A 19374-nucleotide genomic window follows, 5' to 3' on the forward strand; every position below is an offset into this window, starting at 1 on the left:
AACCTTCATAAGGATCAACAGTAAATAAATGGATGGAAGGAAGATATTATTTATGTATTAATTAAAAGGTGAAACAGACCAGTGTCCACTTAGGTTTAATATAAATATTTAATTCTGAATTGATAACTGTGTATTCATTGTTTATACATGCAATACAATATGAATAGTTACATAGAAATACTCCCACATGGGTGCTTCAAAAGTCTGTAGCATTTTGGGAGTGAAACCCAAAAACAAGCATAAAATACTGGACAAAACATGTATCTAAAGGCTGATAGAAAACATTAGTGAGATTTGATTACAAATAAATTAAATAAGTGGCTATGCGTGTTCATGAATATATTTGTAGCTCCTTTTCATTTTCTGAAACCTCCATGAGCAGAACAAATGAATGAAATAAAACGTCATAGAAACGGCAACTTTGAAATCTAAATCCTGTTGCACAATGTCAATTTTGTTGATTTTATGTGATGTGACCCTTGCAAGCTCTCTATCGTACGCACATTATTAAGTTAGCATTGGTCAGAGTATAGAAAGATTGACTGTTGCTATTAACAGTATCACAGAAAATAAAAGTCTGTGCCATGTACAGAATGTAAATGTGTGAAAACATTAAGAAATTTCATTCATAATGCGAAAAACAATGATAGAAATGATACAATATTCATGTATTTTTAGGAAAAGCCAAAGGCAGGCGTGGTGGCCTAGCGATTAGCATGTCTGCCTCACCATTCTGAGGGAAAGAGAAAAAAAAGCATAATCTGTCCCGATGTATAAATAATACAGGAGGTGTAAAATACAGTTTTTCGATACAGCATATCAGGCCAATGTGCAACGTGATTGGCTGGTGATAAGTGTACTCCAAGTCTCGCCCTATGTCATCTTGGGCAGACTTCAGCTAACCCACATCCCTGACAAGAAGAAATCACTATTAAAAAACGGATGGGTAGGTAAGCCATTTTGTGAAATTGTAACCAAAACCTTTTTAACGGATGCAGCAGGTCAAAAAAGATTGGCCTATATTTTCAAGAAAGGGACACAGTTATGACACAAAAGCAAAAAAGAAAGCCGGATGCCTCAACACTTTCTGTCTGTAACTTTGAGCTATCTGATATACAGTTATTTGTGCATGTATGAATGCGCAAATGATGTGCATTTCCTGTGGTGCAGTAGAAGGCAGATGGCAGAACAACATTAATAATTCCACTGTTGCAACACGTAAACCAATGAACACTCGGATACTCAACAGTTACCACATGTGATGGCTTTTCCGAGGTGCGGACAAACTGGAGCTATAAGACTGGACGACGATATTTTGTTATTCTCGCATTCTTAAAAAAAAAAAAAACGCCATCATCGTGCTGTGAATAAAATATTCCATCTGCTTTCACACAGCTTAAATCGACTGTTTTTGTGTGTGCTTTGTTAGTACCGAATGCACTGTATGTAACAAGCTCCCACCAGGGCCGTAGCATATATTGGCTCTTCGGGGGAACGCATACATCAATAGTCAACAAAATGATTGGGTGAATCATTCATTATTTGTGAGTGTCAGAAAGATGAAAAAATACAAGTGAGATTCACGTTCTCTTGAGAAGTGAAGGCATATAATGATGAAATGTAGCATCGTGCAAGCAAAAATATTTGCAGGCAAGCAATTCATTCATAGTGACTTAAAGGTTGCATTGAAAGCAACAGCAAGCAACACAACAGCAACGAGCAATTGTTTGAATTGTATTAATGGCCATCAGAGTCAGTGGACCTTATTTATCAACATACATCTGCCAGTTGATTTTACTTAGGAAACGAAATGCTTAGGAACAATAAAATACAAATAAAAACAATAAAAACAAGAGCACATTCCGGTATGCTGTTTAAGTGCTGACAAAACGATTTGTCAAACATAATTACTTATTGGCTCTCATTTATTCTTCTCTTATATTATTGGATTTAAAATAAAATATATTTTAAAGGACTTTTTAATCAAACTTTGTTTGAGTTTGCATGTGGTCTTAAAATATTCCATGAATTTTTCATTTATTTAGTACAGTAATCAGATATGCAGGAAAACAAGTGCACTGCAGAAGCGAACAAATAGAAACATTTTCACAGAATAATGGTGGCCATTCCGCTTGTCAATTGGCAACTGTGCCACTAAGCCCATCACTTAAAATGTTCTCCAGTCTCATGCTGTTATGCAGAATGGGAGACGTTTGGGAAACGATGGACAAAATAACACATTTTGAAAAAAATAAATCTGTTGATTAAAATTAGAATTGTCATGCTGATTCCAAAATTGCAGAAAGTTTTTTCTCCACTGTCACCCTCCAGATAAGCAAAATGCCACTGATTAGCTGTTGTAAGAAGAGCTGATACGATTGCACTCATTGACAGCTATGTGTCAACTTGTTTTTTTGAGACGGTGAGAGGTGAAAGTGTGGTCAAAGGTGCGTGCAGCTCCCATCAGTACTATCAATGTCTGCAAACAGAAATATAGAAGAAAGATAATTGCAGGCTTTTCTCTTAACTTTGCAACCATGGGTATACCATTATAAGTTCTGTTTTTTTAACTAAGTGCTATTTTTATAGTTGTCAAAGCTTGCAAGTGTTTTATTACATACAAATTTCATATTTTTTAAGAAAAACGTGGAGCTTATCTATAGCTGACAAACACAACATGATAGAAGATTGAGACCAGTTTTGAATTCTGCACCCAAAGATGAGCTAAAAATATCCATCAGACCTAACTCAACAAAAATTGTGTTCCTCAATGTAATCAATCATATTTGTTGATGCAGCGGTTATGTTACAAAATTATGTTACAGATAGAATTTGCAGAAATTTGACATTACTTCAAATGCCAAAAAAATGGTAAAACTGATTTTTTTTGTACATGTAAGCCTACTTGATAAGAATCAGACCACACAGTCTTGATATCAAATTGCATCTGTCTACAGCAACGGGCTCCAGCAGTGCTTCTTGACTTTAACCCATTAAGGCAGGGAGCGCATTAACGCATTTTTTTTTACCATTAGAGCCGGGAGCGCTCTAGCGCTCTTCTACCTTAAAATCAGGGAAAGCGGACACATCTTTTTTGTTTTATTTTGACAAATGATCGGTCTCTTAGCCAATGAAATGCATCAGAACATACACGTGAGGGTGACGTGGGCCTCGTAGTAGATCAAAGAATTGTAACAAAAAACGGCCCGCAGGTGGCAGCAGAGTATAAGGGATCAACGGGGGCCATGTTGCGGCAACCTCTTTTCCCCAGTGTTTTGAACAGGTTTGTGAACAATGAGGAAACTTAGCTATTTTCTAATGAATAATGAAATAAGAGACTAATCTTTTTTTTTGGTAGGCTCCATGTTTTTATAGCAATAGAACTGTAGGCCTGGCAAAAATCAGTCAAACTCCTGGTTGCTTCAGTGAAAAATGGCTGGGAGTGAATGGGTTAAGAAATATGTTTGTAGACAATGAGGATGTTGAAAATGTTGATGGCTTTGTAGCGGAATAGACGGAATGATCCCCCGAGGTTATTACAACTGCGCTCCAGTGTTGAAGGTGAGATGCGACATTTGTTCGTTGATAAAAAAAATATATATATAATGAAGGTTTGTACTAATAAACTTAGGTTTGTGCGAACTCCACAGGTGTAAGCTCTAAAATGTTTTTGGAATTAGGTTTTTATCTGCTTCAGGAGCGGAGATATCAATTATTTATTAGGCATGACAATATTGTTGAATTTCCAGGAAAACTTTTCGGGGGTGACTCTAAAGTCAACCATAGGTTTTAGAGGCATGTTTTGCCAGGCGCTTTAGGCCTTAATGGGTTAAACCAGTGCATTAAATGTTGCATCTTTTCCCTCCCACTCTACTAGCGACAACTGTGTAGAAAATGATTTTACATCTTAATCAAATGTGCTGAAAAATGTCGTTCCGGTGGCACATTTTCAAAGAAAAGTACGTAATCAAATATTTGAAACTTTGCTCGGTTGTGCTGTAAGTCTGTGAATACAAATGGAAAATACCGGCAAGCATCATTCCGTCTCTCCAGGGTCTTGGTCCTCAAAGTCCCAGGGACAAACGTCAGCAATTTTTGGACCGCTACTCACCGCGGGTTTGTGATACCTCTCTTTCTTCCTGTCAGTGGAGACTTTAGTCTGACCAAAACTGCTGTTTGAGGCTTCGCTCTCCCGTGACAGGATCTCTGCCCTCCTCATCTCCGCCGCCTCTGGGTCTTTGCTGGAGCTCCTCCGTCGCTCCGAGACCGGCCCGCCGCACTCGGACGACTGGCTAACACGCCTTCTCTCTGACGGCGGCTTGCTGGAGGAGCTCCGTCTTTCCCGGTTTTTCTCCCTCCCTTTCTCCTTCTCCGCTTTATGATTGGATGAGCAGGAGCCTTTCCGTTTCTTCTTGTGCGTGGAAGGGCTGCTGCAGATCTTCTCCTGCTTGGGTGAGGGCGGGCTGTTGTAATCCCACGGGCAGATCTCTACCATCAAGGAAGGAGGCTGCAGTAGGCTTCCTGTGGATTTGGAGTGGTCTGAGTGGAGTGTCTTGGGCTTGCCATCAGTGGGTGTGACGCTCTTTTTGCGCCGGATTCTGTCTGGGGAAATGGATTCTGACACCCCACCCAGCATGGGCTGCTCATCAAAATCCCAGGGACTCACATCTGGCTTGAGTGGCAGAGGCGACCTGGGTCCACGAGATTTCCGGGTTTCCCTGCCATCCTCCCTTTCCCCTCCTCTATCCTTGGAGCGTCGTCTGTTTGAAGGAGACTGCCCACTTTTCAGTCTCTGCTGAGACCGACTACATTTGCTGATGCCCGAGCTGCTACTTCCTCGTCGGCCTGCATTTGTCTCCTCCGGGGCGATGGACACATGCTTCTGTGTCTTGACTTCAGACGGTGTCTGAGCCTCTTCCATTTCCCAGGGACAAACTTCGGACACGTCATACAAGTTCCTGCCGGTTTCGGAGCAAATCGATGGCTGGCTACCGCTCACCTAGAATCAAACAAGAAAAGAAATTAGCATGAAATTGCCCCAACTATTCGCACCCATTCGAAAGATACCTGCTGCTTCATGATGCCCATCTTCAAAGGTGTCTTGGAATACTCCACAGACTGGCTGACGATCATTTTGGGATAATGTTCAGGAGTCTCGTCGACCTCTGACAACTCCTGCCCCTTCAGACCTTTTTTACTGGCATCCTCCACACTCTGCGTCTTGTTGCTGAGCCCTGGCATCTTCTCCTTGGCGCTGGCAATCACACTGAGGGACTTCTGCATGATGGAGGTCCGCAGGTGCACAGGTTTCTTTTCGTGTGTTAGGTTGTGAACACTTGCCGACTTCCAGAAGAGTGGAACTGACTCAGTGGACTCTGCTGGTTCCAGTTTTGATGCCGGGGCAACCGGTTCCAGCTGCTTCTTGCAATGCTTGCGGCCAATCAGGGAACCAAGAAGAGAACCCTCTCCGCCATTACCCACTGGAGTCATTTTGTCCCCTGCTGTCGAGCCATTTTGACTTCCAGTTTCATCATCTTGGTCGCAAACATGATCGTAGCTGAGTGACTTCTGCAAGCTTATGACTTTGTTCTTGATCGAATCGTCTCGAGGTTTGCCTACAGGGAGATTAAAAGCTTAGAGCGAATCTTGACATTTGTGAAAAATCATGTTCTCACCTCATCCATCTATCTGTTTTCTGATCCACCTATCCCCATTAATGGGGGAGTCAACCTCCCAAATTTCTTGACGATAAAATGTTCGATGCAGCCCCACTTGTCTAAATACGGTTTTCTGGTTATTATTGCGTTGTGGAATATGAGTTAAGCAGTAAAATCCAGCAGTGTTTAATCAAAATCAAAAGGCAGCCATTTTGCCACTTGCTGTCGAGTGAACATGACATCAAAGTTGCATCATTACAGCTCATCATTAGAAAACAGGTGAGCTGGGATTCCCTGAGCAACTGTGATGTCATGTTCAGTCGATAACAAGTGGCAGAATAGCCGCCCTCTGAGATAAAACCGGTTGGATTTTGCTGCATAACTCATATTCCACAAATGTAATACTAATCAGAATGTCATGTTGAGAATAGTGAGTTCACGTATACCATATTATTGTCCAGAAATGTGTACGGTTGACTTCTCCTTTAATGGAGGTGGGCACTTCTGTCTCTCTGTTGTTGACAGATGCCTGCATTTTCGGCATGTGCTTTATGATGCAAAACCTAAAAAAATACACGGATTGAGCACCGATTTAAGCAGCGATTTAAGGAAGCCAAACAGTTTTAGGGTTTTTACTCTCTGGACATGGATTCCCCTGTGAAAATCGATTTTGATATATTGAATCATACTGAATCAAACCTCTCCACTTTAAAACCTATATATATATATATATATATATATATATATAGATATAGATATTCTTTTAAAGAAATGTCAAATTTATAGTAACCTACTAACAAGTTAAAATGACAACAAGAAACTCACTGCATCATACCCTCTCAAAGTGAGCCGTACCTTATCGAATTAAACCATAGGCCACTAAATCAAATCGAATCATTCCTCTTTAAAATTGAACCGTCCTTGAATGGTACTGCACCCCTTGTATCATGATACATACCGAATCATCTTTTATTGGTGAGATGCACAATCCTAGTCGATATATTAGCAGCAAAACATTTAGTGCTTCTCAGTTGTAGGTTATCTTTACTCAGTCGAGACAAGAATTGGATCTGCAGCCTCTGCAGCGTGCAGTCTTGTAACATAATTTTACATGCACCATTTACAGGATGCCCACAAGGTCACCGTCTGTCTCCATTTCATTCCTAATACAGAGCTGACATCACGTTAGCAGGCAGCTCAATGTGTTTGACCACTTTTTACAACCCACAGACTTCGGGTTGCGAAACGCATGCCTTGAGAGAACTCGTAAACGCAGCACTGATTCAGTTACTTAGCTATAGTTTTTTTTGCCTAACAGAGTAGTTACCCTGTTTAGAATTGATTTTAATGTTATGAATAACGGTTGTATGATGACACCAAGTCCTATTTTAAAGATGACTACAGTAAAGTCCTAGCACCAAGATCTCACCGTGTTGATTTGTCTCCATGTGGTTCCTTCTCAAAGTGCTGCGGTTGCTACCATGCTCACTGCCATCTTCTCGGCTACACTGGCGGTGTATGTGCATGGTCTCTGGGATTTCGGTGATTCTTTTCATCAGCGTGCGGCCGAGGCCCTTTTTGGAATTGCGTTTCTTTTGGAGGTGAGGGTTGTTGGCGAGCATCTTCTTGCGTTTGTAGACTTCAAGTTGAGCGTAGAGATTTTTCAACTCATCCTAAAAAAGGCAAGAAAGGATCAATATAAATTGATCTGTATAGTCAGTACAGTAGATTTCTACTGCTACGATATGAATTTTCAGATCACTAAACAGATTCTAGCGTCTGTTAATTAAAACTGGATTCAGTCCACAGGTGTTCTGTGAAGACTGATGTGGCCAGTCTCTACTATCCGAAATTATTTGTCTTGTCTTGTGACATTCTTCAGCATTTTGAATAAGCAGAAAAAGCAAAAGACCAACTCGAGCATGCATGTGTGTTTTCTCACCCGTATATCCTCAGGGTCCAAGCTGTGCTCACTCCAGGCAGAGGTGATGCTGTTGTTGAGGTAAGAACCAGATCTTCCAATGTCCAGCTCCTCCTCATACGCTTCAGTGGCAATATCATCCCGAGCCTGAGTCCCTTTGGACAAGAACTAAGACAGAGAGTGCCATGAAACTAAAACCACGCAGTTCCAAAAAAGAAAACAAAGAAAATGTTTTGCAAGGAGCACTTTTATTACTCGTAATTATTATGTCAAAAATATCCGTGAAGGTGATCTGAGGTGTGACGGCTCTGAACAATCATTTCCTGCAGGAAATACTTTAGTGAGATGGATATTCAGAAATTAAAAAGCTTTTTCATCTGAAATTGCATTTGCGCCAATTAGACAAATGAGTTTTTTCTGCCAATAATTCTGAACCACAGAACAAGGACAAAAGCACAGACAATATTTCAATAAATATGTTCAAATCTTGCAGTCTTTCACTAGCAAGAAAATATTTATCGTCTTTTTTGAGGGGTTGGGGGGCTGACTCCCGATTGGAGTACTCTAAAATTAAACACAGTCAAATGGTGTCTCAGAAAACATATTGGCTGCGGAAACTTTTTATGCCATCTGACTTTTCCGCCGGAAATGGTTAATGTGGTGTCATGCATCAGTTCTATTAGTCTGGTTAAAAGAGAATTTAAAGTCTGCGGTACGGCTACTGTATGCAGCCACTAATATCAGCTCGTGACATGGGAGCAAAGCAACTCTTGATCAACTGGGATTTCACACACAACTATATATTGTATGCACAAAATGGCGTAAAAATTCTCTTCAATATGTGATTTTTGGTACAGTATACAGATGTTTTTTTGTCAAGTCCATATCAATCTAATGCACACCATTGCCCCACACCAGCAACAGAAAGGTAAGTTTGGGAACCGTTAAAACTTTTGTAATCAGTTTCAAGCTTTTTGTTTGTTTTAATATCTATATATGACAGTAATTTTATGCTGTACTGGGTATTTTTAGGCCACGTAAAAAAGGTCTTCGATTTAATGGACAATCGGATAACCCCTCCCCCCAATTCAGTCACATAAAGGTAGCAGATAATGGTGTAACAGTTTAGTTTTGCTTGAGCAGTGAAAGCAACAACAGAGGGAGGCCCAATATTTAGGCCAGACTGAGAAACAGACGCCATGTGAGCTTAACACCCTCCCGTTGTGCTTCATTATCCCGGCCTACTCGACTGACTTCAATGTCTGAGGCGCCTAATTAAGACCGAATGAAAGAAGCGGGAATGTTGATGGTGTATTGCTTTCATCACACACGGGGCGATTAAATGTTTTCTATCAGATGTAAGAGATTGCATATAAAGACGCCCATGGGAGTGCTTAGCGAAATTACAATAATGACTAACGCTATTTGAATCCGTTTACGGCACAGGCAGCAAATGTGCTTCTTTATACGTTTTGTCAATATATGTTTCAGATTGCTCCTATCACATGAGCTAAAGCAGATTAATGAATTGTTGTGATTAGAAGCTGCAGTACAGCATCAGCCTTTATGTGAATCTCTCTGTGTTGATTATAAGAGTCATTACACTTAGGGAGGGAACGTTTCAGTTTAGGAAGCTAAAATGATTAAGGTGCAATAAAGGATTACCCAAAACTATAAGAGCTTCTAAGACTTACAATCCGTTGAACCAGAGGTGGGCACAGCTCATTAACTGCAGATAATGGAGCGATACCTTTGGAACAAGAAGCACTCCCACAGTCACAGTGACAGTTAGATGAGTGTGAGCGAATATCAGCATCAGCATCCAGTCAGGGTGAAGGCCGGGTGCCAGAGAGAACCTGTAGGAACACCAAGATTCTGTTCAGCCGCAGTATCAAAGTTGAAAGTTAAAAGCCAGACAACTCTTGCCGTCTGTGCATTCTGATCTGCCAGTGTTTGTTTCTCTTTGTTTATATCAGTTGTAGGGATGGGCGAGTACTGATACCAAGTATCAGTATCGGTCCGATACCAGGCCTTTTTCAAGGTATTCAAGACATGTGTTGTAGATCAAAGGTTCCCAAGTCCGGTCCTCAAGGGCCCCTATCATGCCAGTTTTCCATGCCATCAGCAACTTTTGCAGAAGCTTGATAACGATCCTGATTATGAATCAGGTGTGTTGGTGGAGGGAAATATGAAAAACAGGCTGGATAGGGGCTCTTGAGGACTGGGCTTGGGCACCCCTGGTATAGATATAGAGGTATAGCGCTCTATAAATAAAAAATAAAAATAAAAAAACAGTCCAGTGCAGTCATCCAATATCAGTACCGGCCGCCCTCTTGTGGCCATTTTATGATCAGGAACAAAAAAAGGACTCGAAAAATGCCATTAATTTCATGCAATTTTAAGGTTAAGATATTGGTATGTATCGATCTTCCTTTATATCAGTTATTATTTTGGGGAGAAATTGTATGTATCAAAAGTACTAGTGGTACCAGTTCTCGGTGTCAGTATCGGTGACTATTAAAATGGTATCGAACATCGCTAAGCAATTGTAAATAAAGCCGGAATGTATGTTTAACCCTTACATAATGTACATTTTCCATTCATAGTGTATATAACTGTCTATATCTAATTATGAAGTACTGATATGTTTTTCAAATGTATTAAAAGGCTAAATGTGTAACTAAATGTCCTACTTTCAAAATCGCATGAATTAGAGAGACGACAAGGGAAAAATGTTGTTCTAAGTAAAATGCCAAGCAAAATGCCAGAGGGCTGGGTCTTGCCCCTTCCGCCTGCGTTTCTATCCAATGAGAACACTGCATTATGTTGTGTTGCACTCTCCCACATGCGTCTTCTTGTCTCATTAGTTCTGCTACATTTAGTTCCGAAGGTTCCTCCTGTCAGCGGCTGTCAGGGTATTCTTGTCCGTCGTCTTGTTTGGGCAGTGTGCTTGCACTTCTACTTTTGTAGTAAAGTTGTGCGTATTTTTTTCTTCAGTGCAGTAAACTTAATAAGCTGCAGCTACTTCTATGCTTTTTATTGACTCCTGTCTGCAAAAGCTATTTTTTCACCCTTGCACACTCACAAATCAACCAGATAACACTTGAGACTTACCATACAGGTTATTCTGCTTGATAAATCAACAATATTAATAGGTCATCCAATTGTCTATGAAACTTGATGGATATATGGTATCTCACAAAAGTAAGTACGCCCGTCATATTTTTAAAAACATTTCATGATATCTTTTTATGGGACACCACTGAAGAAATGACACTCTGCTACAATGAAAGTGGTCTGTGTACAGATTGGACAGTAATGTAGATTTTACTGGCCTTCCTGAAAAAAAAAAAAAAAAAGTCAATAAACAGCCTGTAAAGTTGAAACCACTGGCAACAAAAGTGAGTTCACCCCAAAGTGAAAATGTCAAGATTTTGGCCATTTAGCAATGTTGTCCCATGAAATGATACCATAAAATATTCCCGAACATTTATTAATGTCATTAATTTCGCCTGGTGATTGACATCAATCTACAAAGGGAGACAAATTTCACTACCAAACAAACTCCTATTAAAGCTCTTGAAGAGCATTCAACAAATCTTGAATTGTTTTAGCAATATGTCAACCCAACAACCCAACCTTCATGTCCAATACCAAGTGATTGTCAATGGCGGGTCGGTTTGGTAAGATACCCAGTCAGTCAGTCTACAAGTGAAATTATTACTTTGTCAATGATCATCTTTTGGTAAGAAGTCTTATTGGGGACAATTTAAATGAAAAATCATCAAGGTATGTGTATGAGCTGCTTTGTCCTTTAACACATTCTATCAGCATCCATCCATCCATTTTCTTAACCGCTTGTCCTCACAAGGGTCGCGGGGGGGGGGGGGGGGGGGGCGCTGGAGCCTATCCCAGCTGGCTTCGGGCAGTAGGCGGGGTACACCCTGAAATGGTTGCCATCCAATCGCAGGGCACACAGGGAGGAACAACCATCCACACTCACAATCACACCGATGGACAATTTGGAGTGTTCAATTAACCTGCTATGCATGTCTTTGGAATGTGGGAGGAAACCGGAGTGCCCGGAGAAAACCCACGCAAGCCCAGGGAGAACATGCAAATTCCACCCAGGAATGCCGAAGCCTGGACTCGATCTCACGTCCTCTGCACGGAGATGGACGTGCTAACATTCTATCAGCAGTAATGTTCAATTAATGCATTTGACATCCATTATTACAGTTGACCAGCTACTCTGACAATGAGTGTGCAGTGACCCATTAGAATAATGACTGTGATGATTATTGATTGGCTGCAATTAAAACAAATGGTAAATGAGTAATATCCAGTCAATATCAATGGTGGGCGGTGAGTTTCGGACCTGGGCCTTCAGTGGATTTTTAAGTGACCTAATCCACCTTAAAGAAGCAATGTAGACTTGGTCACTTTTTTACCCATGACCTTGCCGTCACCTCTAGCCTAAAGCGTAACTGCAGCTTCTGTGTAAAGCTCATGTATGGTGCCACTCCACGCATCCACCACTCAAGAAACTGTGGAGTGTTCGCAAGCTAATAGGTGCAGTCTTTGCTAAAAAGTCAGGGCTCTTTGTGGTCATCTGGGCATTAGTGGAGCATGCATGATGTAGAACAATCTTTAACATTACCATTTTCAATTCCATAATGCACCTAAAAACACCATCACATTGCAAAATAATGAAGAAAAAACACTATATAACAATGTGTAGCTTTAAAGAAGGGACAGAGGCATTTTGCATATTTGAGGATGAATACCACTATTAACCAAAGTGAAAAAGTTGATCTTCCAATAAACATCACCTGTAAAACCTCTACACTACAATACAGCAGTTCACAATCAACGTTTTTCATACTCAGCAGAGATGCTGATGCAGACACAGCCGACCTCCTTTCTTTGTGTAATGGGTGTGCACGTAGTGTTCAGTAAAGTCGTTCAATTGACTGTTTTCCAGAATGTATTCACTCCTGTGAAAGACAATACAGTACACAATTTGTCTTCTTATTTCTCATCTGCACAACTGCTTCCAGTAGCATTAACACAAGTGGCTCAAACGTTTAAGGAAATAATGTAACAAAGGACCAGATGTTGTCAGACACAACTTGCCCTCAGCAAGCAGCGTCGCAAACTTAGGGAAGGAGGAAGTAGCTATGGAAGCCCAATAGGTATGATGGAAGCATAGTGTGCTCATTTCACATGAAATGACAAAATATTAATAAATACAAATGACTCATTCAGATTTAATTCACAAATGTACAAAATACCCATGAAATAATTCAAATTAAAAAAATATAAGTAGGAAGAAAAATAATTTTTTAACTCTGTTACAACTCCTGCCTGTTTGTGTAAGCTGTTCCACTCATACATACTGCCCTGAAATTGCCCCCCCCCCCTCCCAAAAAAAAACAATTTCCGTGTTGAAATAAGCAACAGTGCTAGTTGATCTAGCCTTATAATGTCCAGTTATTCTTGAAAAGTGTACCTTGAAAGTTAATTTTTAATCATAAATCTGTGATTCTCATTTTAAGCTCAGCCCATCAGAGTAATAAGCGCAACTAAACAATTCAGAAGATGGAAAAATTCTGATGTCACTCTGAGTATTTGTGAGGGTGTAGAGTGGTGACTCTATAATGGGGGTCATCAGCTCTGGTCCTCAAGGGCCCCTATCCTGCATGTTTAAGATGTTTCCCTCCTCCGCCGCACCTGATTCAAATGATCAGGGTCACTATCAGGCTTTTGCAGAGCTTGCTGATGAGCTGATCCTTTGTAGGCCCTATTATGTGTGTTAGAGGAGAGAAACATCTAAAACATGGAGGATAAAGGTTCTCAAGGATAGGAGTTGGTGACCTCTTCATTATAATCTGATTGGTTAAAACTAAAAACAGTGACTTCACTGGTGCATGTGTGGTCAACGCCAGCACCGGGATCCTGAAGTCGTTAGGCAAATAATATTTGTATGGCAACACATCGAAACAGAAATCTGATAGGACCAAAAACACAAACAACTGAAATTGGCAGCCAAGACACAAGCCTTTAAAAATCACTGTCATGCAATATCATCGGCATTTAATAAATAACACCAAACCGGCGAAAGAGGGTGTTGTTGTGAATGGCAGCGAATTACACTGTATGTTCATGCATGTGACATAAGAAGCATCTATGGGAGGCAGATTATACATGAGCAGAGATGAGCTCCAATTCAGCGTCACAATCTCAGCCCGAATCAGCTTTGAATGGCAAAGTGTCATTGCCTCCTATTAAACATATCCCCCCAGTGAAGATGACAACTATAATGAATGTGTGTCCGCTGGACTCTTCCCCTTTTTCCTCTGATGATTACACTGAAATTCACCTGGTGCAAAACATTTGCAATCACAGTTTCTTTGTTTTTTTAACTGAAAGCTTTTAAAGTTTCATCTCCAATAAATAAGGTCTGGTTGATTGCCACAAACACAAGGTCAGTTTGCCAATTTGAACTCAATCAGAAACAAAATGAGGTTTTGAAGAACATTACGAAAAAGGACAAAAGTACGAACCAATGACAAATTGTACAACAAAGGGCGTATAACTGAAAAGTAAACAAATCAGCGGAGAAGGACAAAAACATTACGAGAGAATATGTATCCAGTATACTAATGATGTAAACTCTCAACAAAAATTCATAAGAGGATGGATAGGAATATAAAGTTTGGTCTGGGAGACGAATGAACATTCATCATATTAGTATTATTGTGTGAACATTTCATTGATATTGTCAAATACTGTATCACAATTTTAAAAAAGCAATCAAAATTACAATTTAAAAAAATACATCACCAGGTTATAACTATTCAAATACTGGCTAACAAGTGCCGAGATTGATCATGTTTTCATTGCAGACAAGTTATTGAACGCGTGGATATAGGGAAAGGCAACACACGATATATTACAAAAGATTACAGCATATGTATCTCACAAGAGTTTCGTCAGCATAAATAGGGATCAACTCAGTGTGTGCGTTGCTTTTTTTTTAATGGTTTATTGATTTTTTTCATGACTAATTTCAAAAGGATGAACCTCAACAACAGGTTCAGAGAAGACTGTCAAAAAGTACTTAAAAGTATATATATATACATACATATACATACAGGATCTCATGGTAAAACAAGCTGACTCGCATTGAAAGCAGAGAGACTCCTTTGACGCAGGTTGCCTCATGGATGAATCAGCAGAAGGAAAGCTATGCAGGTTAAAGTAGGTGTGCATTTTCTGACACCCTGAGATGTCAGATTTGAGATGAAAAAGCAACAGGAACTCAACAAGTTCATCAAATTACAGTGTCAGGTTTCAGACAGCTACATTTACAGGTGTAACCCAAATTAATTATAATGTTTGCTCTACAAAATTTTATAACTTTATGTCTAACTATCTATTATTTTTGCTTTGTAGCCTTTCTCTTGGCTCTACTGCTTTAAGCACATGTGGATGTTTTTATTTTTTGTTATTTTCCCATCTAGTCCGACTTCAGCTTCTATATAGTACCATTTCAGTATAATCTGCCCAGGGTGTACAGAAACAGAAGTGATGGCCGTTGTGTCTTAAACTAAATGTAAGAGTCATTTTGTGATGTTCGTGTGCATGTCATTAAGCTTTGGTCATGCTTATTTAAGTAGGGGGTGCTTATTAGTGAACAGGTGTTCATCGCTACTGTCTGAGGAACATTTTCTGATCGTGAAATATACAATTTCATTGACAGATATTTTCCTGGGAAAATGTTGCCTTAAAGGGGAAGTAAAACCCCAAAATGTTCTTTACAATAGCAGCCACACTGTAAACAATGTATTCTGATTAAAATTGCGTTTGTGGAATATGAATAAAGCAGCTAAATCCACCCATTTGTATCCATCTCAGGGGCGGTCATTTTGCCACTTGCTGCTGTCGTGCTAAAAATGACATCACAGTTGCTCAGGGCTCAGGTAACGACCAATCACGGCTCATCTTCAGAAAACAGCTGTTTAGGTGAACGGTATGGGATTTTTTCTAATAGGTTTTTGGTGAGCTAACAAATACACGCACACACGCACGCACGCACGCACGCACATACACATACTCACCCACATACAAAAAAAAAAATATATATATATATATATATATATATATATATATATATATATATATATATATATAAAAAAAAAAAAAAAGAGCAATGATGATGACATTTCCAAATGAACAATACTGAGCTCTTTAAAAATAATAAAAAAAGAGAAAAAAAAAAGAAAAAAAGAAAAAATAGACAAAAGGGGGGAAAAACAAACAAAAAAAATACAGCTGAGCCGTGATTGGTCGCTAACTAAACCCTGAGCAACTTTGATCTCATTTTCAGTTGACAGCAAAATATAAAATGGCCACCCCCTGAGATTGATAAAAAATGGGTGGATTTTCCTGCTTATTTGATATTCCACAAATATATTAATCAGAATAACATGTTTAGATGGGTTGGGCTGCATATAACATATTATTGTAAAGACAATTTTTGGGTGACTTTCCTTTTAAGTCAAACCTTTTTCTGATACTTAATGACTTTTATGCTGATATAAGACCTGATGCTATAATTCTACAAAGGTGACAGATTTGTTTCTAAGACTTGTTGCTTCATATTTTATTTCTGAAACTTAATTATCTGAGGATGTACTAAAACAGGGGTATCAAACATACGGCCCGCGGGCCGGACTAGGCCCGCAACGCAGTTTAACCTGGCCCGCGAGATGATTTTGTAAAGTAAATAGATGAGTACTGTTGGACCAATTTAGCAGCCAGCCACAATCAAAACATAAATAAATAATACATTTGTAATTTCACAAGCAATCCTCAGATGAGCAATGCAACTTGTAGATGGAATTGCCCTGGATGTCATTATTTTACACATAACCTAAAGTTACAGTTTGTTTAATGTAAAAAATAAAATAATAATAATAATGCATCAGATTTATATAGCGCTTTTTTGGACACTCAAATACGCTTCACAATGGATACATTTTTTGTGCGCTCACACATTCACACTCTGGTGGCGGAAGCTACTTAAGTAGCCGCAGCTGCTCTGGGGCAGGCTGATGGAAGCGTGGCTGCCGCCAGTGTGCGCCTAATCAATATCAATAGGATTCTTGACAGTTTTCTGCACCCACCTGATGATGTGGAAAACGGCGGATAAGAGGAGCTCATTGTAGATGGCCACCGCCATGTAGCGCGGTTCGTGGAATGCTGAGTGAATCGTTCGGACAGCGTAGCACAGGTAAACACCCCACAGCAGGAACAGGAACTCCGCTGGGAAGCAAAGGAAATGGAATTGGAATGAAATGGAATTGGAATGAAATGGAATTGGAATGAAATGGAATTGGAATGAAATGGAATTGGAATGAAATGGAAACGTCTTTTCACTGTGTTTACTGGATTGTCCAAATCGATTCAATTGTTTCAATTCAGATGCAATGTGGAGACATTTTCTATAGCATTTGTCCTCATTAAAGTCCTGGGTGAATATTAGGCTACGTTCACACTGCAGGTCTTAATGCTCAATTCCAATTTTTGGGTGAAATCCAATTTTTTTGAGTAAGCGTTCACATTACCTATTAATTGCGTCTGTCTGCTGTGTGGATGTAATGCGCCCCCAAAGTGACCCGCATGCACAGAAGAAGATACACCGTCACTCACTACGCTGTGTTTGCAGAAGTAAATACGTATGGTCCAGCGTGTCAGGGCCACTGATTTTTATAAGTCCGTCGTCGGGGCTAGTCACAACTGACTTTGAACCAGTCACCAGTCACTCACAGGGCACATATAAATGAACAACCATTCACACTATGGGCAATTTAAGTCTTGAGTTGTTTTTTGGATGTTTTTGGAATGTGGAAAGAAGACAGTGTACCCGAAAAAAACTTCCAAACACAAGAACATGCAAATTCTATTTTATTCGGGACTATTTTAGAAACACAGATGAAATAAAATAAAAAATATATATTTGAAATCTCTTAGTTTGGAATTGCTACATTCTATCGACACATCTGACAAAGTGAAAACAAAGAAGTAATGTATGAATTACATTTTTAAAATAGCAAAAGAGCAGAGATTATAAGGTCTTGATGCATGCTTTCCAGACTCCAAGTGGCACTATTAACTCTACCATCAGATCTCTGAGTCCATACATTTTTTTCAGAGTTTAGAGTCTATTAATAGTCATGAATAGATCGTGTCTATAAATCATTAAATTGCATGCTACTTAGTCTCAGGATGCACGGGGAGCTCTTCTTTTAGGGATGTCAAGCACAACAAATCAAACAAACGCTTGTTTACTGCTGATATTCTCAAGACTATTGTTGTCGTCGAAAAAAAAAGATGTATTTGTTTTCAGACAGATGAGTGTTCCATTGTTGGCAATATTACAACAAAGGCTAAATCACTCCACTCATTTTCCGAGTATGACATCAGTCAAGAGTTTTCAGAGGCAGCTTTGCTAGGGACTTCCTGTTCCAAGCATTGCCTCAACACATTAGTGTGTTCTCAATGGTTGTCATGGCAACTAGAAGGCTCGCTCATTTCCTGTCCTGCACGTATTACACGGATACAAATATGGTGAGATTATTGTATTTAACATCAGTCATTCCATTGAAAGCCCCTGGTGTGTGAGATTTTGACAGCTTCGTTTTTCATCTTCAGGGCTTCGCTATTCACTTCTCCTCTCTCTATCCTACAGCAAATATTAACAATGGAAGGCCTATATTCTAGTTTAGTAAGGAAGCAACAATATCTGACATTATAGCATAACTGTGGGCAAGCAAAGCTTTTTTCTTCTATTTTTTTTAAAGAGAGAGAGAATTCTAGGGATGTTTGATACCACTTTTTTCAGACCTAGTATTCACTCTTGAGTACTTACTGATACAGAGTACTGATACTATACTACTTAACCATTCACACTTACATGCTAACCTGTAGAAAATTTTCAATTAGTCTAAAAAAATATTTTTTGCAAGGTGGGTAAAAGTCAGAGTAGCCTGAGAAAACTGATGCAAGCATGCAGAGAAACTGCAAACTTCATACAGAGCTGAGATTCAAACCCGGGACAGGCACTTGACTGTGAGTAAGACGTGCTAGTCACTTGTCCACCACAAAACCCGTGGCAGGTGGTGTGTTTTTTTCTTCCTACAAATACAAATTCTACTGCTTCTAACACATAAAAAAGAGAGTTTAAGCTCTTTGCATGTTTTCTATTATATTGAGCTATTGAGTCAAAAATGTCCTGTTTCTTTGTTTTGGCTCGAGTTTTTATTTTGAGATATTGATGTTTGACAATTGACTGATAATGAATGTGTCATGATTGGGGTCAGCTGTTTCTGTTTTTCCTTGCACTTGCTGGGGAAACAGCTGGAGGGCGGATCCCGCCAAACACACCTGCTGCGCATTAGTTCATCAGGCCAAGATGAAAGCCTGACAGAAACAGCAAGGAGTGTCGGGTTATTACTTCGTGACGCTACTCTGTATCCCACACTACTCGCTGTTTTAGCCGCCCTCGGGCGTGATCTTGTGTTTCCTTGTTTTTGATTGTTATGTTATTCAGACCACGGAAATCGATGCAAGGGCGTAGCGTCTTGTCTTTTTTCTCAACGAAGAAAAATCCTGCCCCTAGCGGCGACTTGGAAGGCCGAATAAGCCCGGCAGCCAGCGACGTTGTGACATATTCATTAAGGGCTTGGAGTTCCGGCTTGGCTATTTTGTACAGGCGTGTACTAGGCAGTG

General features: G+C 39.8%; 1 protein-coding gene across 1 annotated transcript in view; it reads right to left on the minus strand.

Annotated features, from left to right (window-relative positions):
• Positions 1-89: 89 nt before the first annotated feature.
• The window catches only part of gpr158b (G protein-coupled receptor 158b), a 71940-nt gene continuing 52655 nt past the window's right edge, over positions 90-19374 (minus strand). The window contains exons 8-13 of the mRNA XM_086098506.1: positions 16770-16908; positions 9329-9434; positions 7600-7746; positions 7087-7330; positions 5068-5615; positions 90-4999 (exon numbers count right to left, since the gene is read on the minus strand). Of these exons, the coding sequence (XP_085954632.1) occupies positions 4037-4999; positions 5068-5615; positions 7087-7330; positions 7600-7746; positions 9329-9434; positions 16770-16908 (2147 nt within the window). The 3' untranslated portion in view covers positions 90-4036. The remainder of the gene's footprint in view (positions 5000-5067; positions 5616-7086; positions 7331-7599; positions 7747-9328; positions 9435-16769; positions 16909-19374) is intronic.

This window comes from Leptonotus elevatus, chromosome 1 (genome assembly GCF_054856555.1).
Source record: "Leptonotus elevatus isolate MCC_2025b chromosome 1, RoL_Lele_1.0, whole genome shotgun sequence".
NCBI classification, from domain to species: domain Eukaryota; kingdom Metazoa; phylum Chordata; class Actinopteri; order Syngnathiformes; family Syngnathidae; genus Leptonotus; species Leptonotus elevatus.